Raw genomic sequence first — 9,461 nt, forward strand, 5'->3', positions numbered from 1 at the left:
GTACTGGTGCTGACTTATTAGCCTCTGGAATCAGGAAGTTCATCTGAAAATGACACCAAACTCGACTGAACCAGCAGGATATACTGAATGTTGGACTAAAGCAGACTCTAGCAGACTATGCAGACTACTCTAAGTAATAACTTTCAGTGCATTTCTTTTATGTAGAGCTAGACAGCGTAACATCAGTGCGTGCAGTACTACAGGAAATATTGGACACAATATTTGGTTGGATGGTGAGTACTTTGGGCTGTGCTGATATTGTTAACACATTGTTTTGCTGATATTGTATGCCTTTAGCTGCACAGTGAGGCAACCTTCTTACTGCCGCCTTGCAGTAATAAGGTTCAGGGTTCGATGAGGTCTTTCTGCATGGAGTTTTCATGTTCTCCCTGAGCTTACGTGGGTTCTCTCCGGGTACTCCGGCTTCCTCCCACAGTCCAAAAACATGACTGTTAGGTTAATTGGCTTCTTTAAATTCTCCTTAGGTGTGAGTGTGTGCCTGAATGGTTGTTTATTGTGTTTGTCTCAGTGTTGCCCTGCAATAACTGGCGACCTGTCCAGGGTGTTACCCAACTCTCACCCATTGAAAGCTGGAGATAAGCACCAGTAACCCTCACAACCTCAGCAGGGATAAGCGTGACTGAAAATGAATGGATGGATGAATGCCTCTAATTCTATGTATGGCAGAGATTTCACTGTGTATGAGACATTAACACAAAAATTGAGTTTTGTTTTTTCCGCTTTAATTTGCAGATATCGTTTACTTCAAATGTATGGCAGCCACTTTAGATTTTAGAATTCAGGGTTCATAGAGTTTCTAACCTTACAAACCATTTGTCCTGGAAAACTCACCTTCAAAGTAATACACCTAATAATACAATAACAAACCCAATAGTACCTAGTAATACACCAACAATTAAGCCGCATCAATCAACCAATAAAACGGAAATAATGTATAAGACTATTCCTTTTACTCTTGTTTAAAAGAAAAACAAAATTGAATTATGTGAGACTCTGAGGATCACTAAGAAGAGTTATCTCAGATCATTCTTCCTTATAGCTGTTAGACTTTATAACTATATTTTTCCTGAATAACTTAAAATCCATAAGTGATTTTCTTGCTTTTATTTCCAGTTGTTATTTGCTGATGTACAAATATAAATGAAAAGTTCTAAGCTGCACATTTCTTTGAATTCCAGTAACTTCTTTTCTTATGATGTAAAGAAGCCCTCATTATAGTCCCTTATATCTTCCAGCATCATTATTCACCAGGCTGGTATTCTGGATGCTTCCATCAGCCTGTTTCTACTGCTGCTGCATCTACATGAAAAAATAAAAATCCTTTAAGTGAAGCAAACCAATGCTGCACAGGCACCCATGTTTACCTCGACATTGTTTAAAGGAAGGAGAAAATGATTCTCCAACAGAGCAATTCTTTCTAAAGCATGTTAAAGCATGTCAAGGTAACGTGCCCGAACAACAACAAGAAGTCCTCACCAGTTATTATCTAACCACAGGAACATGAGACCAGCAGCAGAAATGAGACAAAGGTTTTTACCGAGCATGTTGAAGATAAAGTCCTTGGCAGTGTGGACCTCTAAGGCCGTCTGGTCTCCAAACTCTCCCTGCTCCAGCAGCACCAGCTCTGACACCTGCGCTGACAGCTGCTCCAGGGTGGCCCCTGAGCGGAAGTCCACCTCGGACAGCTTCTTGACGGGGGCCGGCGAGCGCGGCGTCACCGCGTTCATTAGCGACTCCATCTCTGCAACCCTGCGGAGAGAAAAAAGGAAGATATCTGAGAAACGCTCAGAGATGTTTACAAACTATTCTGTTCAGATTAACAGTCATTGACTAAAAAAAACTCCTCTAATCCTAAAGTTACAAAGGTTTTTTTTTCACAATTACATTTATCAAACTGTGAAGTAATCTAGGGCTGACACTTAGAGCAGCAATTATATAAAAATTGTAAAAATATACAGAAACATTTTGGATTTAAGATTAAAAAAAGCATTTCTTCTGTCAATATGCTCTATCAGAACTCCCCAATTGGAAAAGATTTAGTTTAACCCGATTTAATTTAGTAAAAAATCTTTAAGGAACCTTTGGCTACCTGATTATTGAACGGAAAAAATAATAAACAGATTAAATGATTTGCTAAATAATCATTAGTTGGAGACCCAATTTAATCCCAACATTCTTGACCTCTAATCATAAAATTAGAGAAACTAAAATTTGCTCTTTTTAACAAAGTGGTATCTGCAATCTATCTCACTAAAGATCCAACAACATTTAAGTTAGACTGGTCTGGACTCTGGTGAAACACAGGTTCTCAGCAATAAACCATTCTACTGAATAGATCTCAATTAATGACAAGATTATAGCTTTTTATGATTATCTTAAAAATTCACGTAAGTACATAGCTAAAACAACAAACAAAACCAAAAACAGGTGGACCTGAAGGAGGGAGTACTAAATGGGAAAATAGCTAAATTAGCCAAAGATAATGGGAAAGACCCTTTACTTTGTTTTTCACCATCTAGAGCAACCCTTATTTTCCTTATCAATAAAACTTGTTTCCAGCTGCAAAACATGCATAACCCTCCAAAATAAACATGGCTCATCATTTTCTATAAACATTTAATCTAGATCGCTTTTTATGTTTAATCCAAAATAACCTATTTTACTTATGTTCTTAAAGTAGAATGGAATCAAAGCTTTAGAACGAAAAAATATATGTGGCAATTTTAGATTTATATAAAAATGTGTTTAAATGCTTAACAATGTTCAAAATTAAAAACACGGTTTAGTTTAGTTACGAAGAGCCAGTAAACTGGAGCATATTTATTTTTCCAATCTAGATTATATTGTTCTAGAATTATAATTTGCTCAAAAACAGCCTTCCTAGTGTGACCCATGCAGCTGTATTTTAGGTGTAGAATTATTTTTTTACTGGAAACCTTTCAAAACAAACCACCCTCTTTCAATACTACTAATAACTGCCATTATCCTGACAGTCTGAGATGAATACATGCTGCTTTATTCAAATTAAACTACATCCCAAAAAATATATTCATTAAAATGACAAGTATGATTTGTCACCAAAGACTGACGGTACATTTAAAGTGGAAAGACAAAGTGCATTTATCTATTTTGCTTGGTAGCAGGAAGTGACAAGGTAAGAAAAGGCTCGGAGCAAATAATACAAATTCATAACTTACAGATAGAGGTGAAAGAAATGGAGCAGCGTTTATTTTTGACCCAAACAAAGCCTTGGCATTAGTGGAAGAGACAGATGCACATAAAGAAAAAACTGGGAACATTAGGACACACATCTTAAAGATGGAAAAGTCTTCCTTTTTTTTTAGGTTAGCATTAGCAGCAGAAATTTCAATTATTCTTAAATGTAGAGTTGGCCTTTTTCCACTTAACCCCACAATAAACAGGTGCTGATCTTTCCTCATGTCTTTACCAGCTTGTTAGGGATCCGTTTTCCACAGACTTTAATCTTTTTGAGTAAATAAGAACAAGTAGGAGGTCAACTCGATTTAGTTTGAGTAAAGGTCATAATCTTTCATTATTCTTACAAGTCAATGCACCCAATCACAGATTAAAACTGAAATGAGTCCAATAAATATACAATTAAATGACTTCTTTAAAACACTTAAATACTGAGAGATATAAATTAATAAACTGCGGTTAAATGCATATTGCCAAATGTTAACTAAAGGCTTTTATTGCACCACCTTTGAAACTGTTAAAGAGCTTGTTTGTTTCATGTTATCTTGATCTATATAAATAGCTTTCATGCTCTTGCGTATAAATGGTGGATTTGTTCTATGCAGTTCAGAGTGAATCATAAGACTCTGGGGGTGCTGGTGCAAAAACATGCAGCATGATACGCTGAAACATATGAAAGATCAACTTAGAAACAAGAAAAGTTCTGCAGTGACAAGCTACAACAACATCAAGCATTAAAACCAAAAATATACTGATATACAAGCATAATCTACTTTTAAAGCTGATAATTTGGTTGGATGTAGCTGTCCAGGTTATAGCAGCCATGGTTTGGTTTGACTGTAATGGTTACAGTTGGATTTTAACAATACTCTTTAAATATGTTGTAAGCCTTTCAACCTTACTAATGACACTTCACTGTCACCATTAGTAAATCTGTAAAATATATACAAGTTTGAGATAACGGTGCAGGTTAATTCTGATTTTGTAACATTTATAGACTCTGAGCTGGGAGGCATTGTATGACATAAAAGGGCAGAGCACTTAAAAAGTTTCAAGGCAATATTTGTACAAAACTGTGTAAATCAATCTGTTCTGATTTAGTCTGTATGCCTAAATGTAAATGGAGAAATTATTATGAAAATAATCTTGCATTTCCTATAAGCAGTCAGTGATTTGCATCACAATCCTGCAGGTATCACATTTGTTGGTGAAAAATTTTCAGCCACTTTCTTCTGTTCCCTGTCTTCCATTACCAGAAGAACTGATTAATCCAGGTGTGTCTGGATGATTCATGCAGGTGTGTGTGGCCATGGTTACTGAGGTCAGGCACACCTGGATTAATCAGTCCATCCACTAATCAAAGAAGAGAAATAAAGGAGCTGCCTTAAGTTCAGGAAGAAGTGGAGTTATTCATAGAACCCATAAACTTTCTGAATTAAAGTAAACTTCAAAGATATGGTTAAGTAAAGCACACTGCTGCAGCCTTTTTTATGAGACATTAAAAGGAAGCAGTCTTCCCTATGATTGTAAAAAGAGGATTGTAACACTTAATATGTACTTTATATCTACTTTATATCCATGGTTTTGAATTAAAGTTATAAGAAATTAACTAAGAATTAGTTTCAGCTGTGCATTATCTTGGCATCATTTTAAAATAATGTTTCACATTTTAATTGGCTGTATAACGATCGAAATTTAAAATGTGGCTTTACTAAAACCTTTTATTAACGTTAACCTTACAATCTTTAACCCAACAATAAAAGAAAATGCATTTTATTTCTAATCTACATGACGTTATTAAGATAGTTTGTTGCCATCACTATGGAAACATGGAATTCTGTCTCCACAGAAGACGAGCGCGTGAGGTGAAGGCTGATGGAGTTAACGGATTAAATTTACCGACAGCCAAAAAGGGGCAACATATTGGACAAAGCAGAACGAAACTTTTACATAAATGTTCCCCATTGAGAAACAAAACACCGGCTGCTTAGAAGCGGGACACTTAACAAAACTGTAGCGAAATAAACCGGGAAAAAGTTGTAAACAAAGTCTTGTCGTGTTGGAACGCCATCATGGCCTCTGCCCCTTTAAACTGGGTCAATTAGCGAGCCAGCTAAGCTAATAGCCAAACAAATTAGCCTGTGTGCTGTCAAATAGTTATTTTTTCTGCACACTGATTAAAAAATAAATAATACATTTGTTTTCACTACAGTGTTTGAGTGTGTTAAATTATCTCCGTATCACATAAATGGTCGTGTTTACAATCAGTTTGTACCGGTGCGGTAACCAGAAATGGCTAATTTAGGTTATTAGCCAACTAGCTCTGTTAAATTAGCCCTCCAGCCAACATGTCTGATTTGTGCCAACATCCACGCAAGCAAACACATCCACGGCCGCACACAGCCGCGTCTACACACACATGCACAGCTTGGTTAGCTTTAAACACGCGGATATCCAGGAGAAATGGTTAGCTGTGAGGCTAAAAGCTAGCCCCCCCGCTCCGTCATACACAAACACACCCTTTTAAAAACGGCGAAGTGCTGCACTTTCTTCGCTATCTCCTGCCTCTGCTGCTTCTCTGGTCCCCGAGCTCCAGTCCACCCTCCTCAGCTGTCATTTCCAACAGGATCCAAGCGCCGCCACCGCCACCACCACCTTTCCCCTGGCAACACCGCCCTACAAATCACGGTCCTACTCAAAGGATCCAGGGATTAGCGGTATAGGTGGTGGAGTGGCGTGGAGTGGAGTGGACGCCCCACGCTGAGGGGAATAAATACACAGACTGGTTTATGGGGTCAGAGTTATGATTGAAAGCGGATCTGCGTCCCCAAGCAGATCAAATGTAGTCATGTTTAGGAGGAGGAGGGACAGGAGTGTTTGGGCTGCAAAGCAGAGAGGGATTCCTGATTTGGATATGAGCAGGGGTGGAGCTAGATGGGGGGCCAGAGGTGGCCATGGCCACCCTTAAGGACTGGCAGCAGTGTGTTGCAGTGAGCTTGATGCAGACATTTTTGATTTATGCTCAATTTTGAAGCGTGGTCTGCGCTATACGCTGTTAGTCTGGATACGGCTGAGGCGGTGTGGAAGTCGGTGGAGAGTTTGTGCGACAACGGAGGGATATGAGGGCGAAAAATAGCCGGAATCCAGGTGGAAAAAGGGTCCCAGCTGGTCCAACTTCACAAGTTTTTTTCTGCAATTGCGGGCATAAAAACAAAACAAGCCGGCCTCCTGTCTGCAGTCACCTACAATTTGGGAGAGGTGCAGCTGGATGTCTGCGAAGGGGGCGGGGACCTCTTTTTGTTCACCTATCCAGACGACCTAGTTTCGAAGTATATTTAAGCCTTTAGCCAATCATTGGCAACCCCAATGGCCACCCCTAGCATTTTTTTCGCCCTCTAATACAGATTTGGAGGTGGGCGATACCGGGTATTTTTAATCGATACGATACCAAGTAAATACAGGGTCAGTATCACCGATATAATACCAATACTTTTTAACATTTAGGCTTTATGTATTTATTGGGGCAATGATCGAAGTTTCGTCTCCTCTCTCTGTTTCTGTAGCTCGACATTTTCTTGCTCGTTTTGGTTTTTCATGTGCTTATATAAACTTGTTTTTACACTGCATTTAATCGGCTTTTTACAAACCATACAGCTTGTTTCATTTACATTATTAAAATATAGTCAAACGCAGATTCTTTCCCTCCTCATGTTTTTCTGCTCTGCTGCGGAGCAGCAGTGCAGTTGTGTCGAGCGGAGAGAGAGCTGAGTGGGCGAGGCCAGACTGAGCCTGCGTGATGAGCGATGAAAACACAGGCGGGCAGACTGGTCAGTCTGCTGCAGTAAGTGCGTGCAGGAGAGAAGAAAAAGTATCGATGTTATTTAACCAATATTATTCGAAATCAATACCAAAGTTGATATCGATAGTATCGATCCTAAGATCGATCCGCCCACCTCTAATACAGACGGTGGCAGCAGTAATACTATCAAGAGCAATGTTTAAACTTGATAAACATTTTAATTTTTCATATAATAATAGTGACTTGACAACTAAAACACTTTGGTTAATTATGCACATCAAAATACTAACATTAAAGTTGATATTTACAAAATTCATTCTCCTTTAAGACCCTAATTTTGTGTTTTTTTGACTAAAGACAAAATTATGTCTCTGCAAGTCATCAAGGAGTTTTCAGTGAAATCATAGATAAATAACAACTTTAATAATAACTTAAAAATCCATTAAATGTTGATATTAGTAAATGTAATATTGATGTAATGCAGAATAATTTTTAATAAAAGTAGGTAAATAATGACAATGTAAAGATGTTTGCCCCAGACATTTTGTCCACTATACCTTTTATTTAGACAGCATGGATGTTTAAATATATGCATCTATTTGTAATCAAAAGGCTTTAGGAAAGTATAGTTTGTCTTTATTTAGAAAATATGGATGTTGTGCTCGTTCCTGTTGGAACAGTGTAGATGGACCCTCAGGTTCTGGCGCCTATCCGCTTTCTGCCACCCCTCAGTTTACATTGGTTTTTGACCGGCCACCCCTATTAAAGTCTTCTTGCTACGCCTCTGGATATGAGAACTGATTCCAGTATATAATTTCTGTGTGTTTAAAATAACAGAGTAAATACAGCTTTATGCACAAGCGATTGTCAAGCCTACTCATAAAAATAAATCCTATTATGTTTGTACTGCTGGAATTAGTGGAATCCATGACCAGGCGCTTTGATGAATGTGTGGGATTAATCTGGGAGCAGATGAGGACACTGGTTTAGGCTGTTGTTTAATCCATATGTTAGCTCACAAAGTTTTTTTTTTATTTCTAAACCCAATTTTGGGCAGTCGTGGGTGAGCGGTTAGGGTGTCAGACTTGGATCCCAAAGGTTACCGGTTCGACTCCTGACCCGCCAGGTTGGTGGAGGGAGTAATTAACCAGCGCTCTCCCCCATCCTCCTCCATGACTGAGGTACCCTGAGCATGGTACCGTCCCGCCACACTGCTCCCTTGGGGCGCCATTGAGGGCTGCCCCCTTGCACAGGTGAGGCATAAATGCAATTTCATGGTGTGCAGTGTTCACTTGTGTGTGCTGTGTCACAATGACAATGGGAGTTGGAGGAGTTTCCCAAAGGGCTTTCACTTTCACTTTCACAATTTAATATTCAAAGCAGAAATATTGGCCTATTTGCTGATTATAAATGCAACACATTATAAAGCTCTTATTCATAGAAACAGGAAAAAAATCTTTTATAAGATTTATATGCTAATCAATTCTGTAGGTGGTGTTACTAGATCAGAAACTGTACATTTGTGGGTAATGGAAGTATATTAAAGAAATGTTATTCTATTTATTTGTATCATCCCCAAATCACAGCAAAGGCAAATCATTTCAAAAACACTATTAATCTCTAGCAGGCATTACATTTTGCTGTAATTCATTCTCTGCCAGTGGAGGAGTTAAAGGTATGGTGGAGTATGTTCTTTTTCCGGGGGGATCATCAAAATAAGTGGTCCTCCTGATTGTCAATCATCCTGGTGATATATTTACATAAGGCCGTCCTACATGCTCGTCCCCATTATCACTTATCGGTGGTGAGTCTGACATAGCGGAAAAATCGCAAATCTTGTTTTGGAAAGTAAGCTTGCATGAGTGATGTAAACAGCAACTTGTAAACAGAGCAAGCACGAGGGGAAATGGGCTTGTGCACGCTCTCATATGCGTTCAATAAGCATTCCCTCTCGGGAGCAGGTACAGGGTTGTGAATGAGCATTTTTTTGAAAGTGGAGAGGGTGGTTCTTTTTAAAAAATTTTCGCAAAAATCCTCCATTATACCTTTAAGTACTGTTTTGTGTATCTTTACTTTGCTTGTGTAATTTTTAAGGGCGTTACTTACTTAACTTTCACTCCACTGAATTTTAAAGTTAATTATTGTACTTTCTACTCCATTCCATTTCTAGGAAGCTGCTGGTTACTTTTCCTTTTGGCTCAGCTTAGCTTTGTAATCCAATGTTGCTGTTTTTCTTTTTCAAAATGCAATTTCAACATGGTAGATGGCAGTTCTTAGGACTGAAAACTAAGGGCGGATATTATTTGTAGTTTTAAATTTTAACAACGTTTTAGTTGTTGCCTTGTGGCCAAGGTTTCAGTAAGATGAGTTAACCAATCCGAGTTGTGATTACTTTGTTGTAATAGATTCAACCTTAAATCTCTAT

The 9,461-nt window shown here is 38.4% G+C and overlaps 1 protein-coding gene across 1 annotated transcript; it reads right to left on the reverse strand.

Annotated features, from left to right (window-relative positions):
• Positions 1 to 1,279: 1,279 nt before the first annotated feature.
• On the reverse strand, positions 1,280 to 6,121 carry LOC119779475 (protein MB21D2-like). Its single transcript, XM_038279136.1, has 3 exons — positions 5,757 to 6,121; positions 1,559 to 1,770; positions 1,280 to 1,320 (listed from the first exon to the last, which is right to left on the reverse strand). The coding sequence occupies exons 2-3, from the start codon at positions 1,758 to 1,760 to the stop codon at positions 1,295 to 1,297; spliced, it is 228 nt and encodes a 75-aa protein (XP_038135064.1). The 5' UTR covers positions 1,761 to 1,770; positions 5,757 to 6,121; the 3' UTR covers positions 1,280 to 1,294.
• Between the last annotated feature and the right edge of the window lie 3,340 nt (positions 6,122 to 9,461).

This window comes from Cyprinodon tularosa, unplaced genomic scaffold, assembly GCF_016077235.1.
Source record: "Cyprinodon tularosa strain WSP-4 unplaced genomic scaffold, ASM1607723v1 ctg148, whole genome shotgun sequence".
In the NCBI taxonomy this organism is placed as follows: domain Eukaryota; kingdom Metazoa; phylum Chordata; class Actinopteri; order Cyprinodontiformes; family Cyprinodontidae; genus Cyprinodon; species Cyprinodon tularosa.

Excerpts from the sequence above, each read along its gene's own strand:
- LOC119779475 (XM_038279136.1), bottom strand. The coding sequence starts at position 1,760 with ATGGAGTCGCTAATGAACGCGGTGACGCCGCGCTCGCCGGCCCCCGTC. Across the intron at positions 1,321-1,558 it reads CTTTATCTTCAACATGCTCG|ATGCAGCAGCAGTAGAAACA; the intron begins GTAAAAACCTTT and ends TTTTTCATGTAG.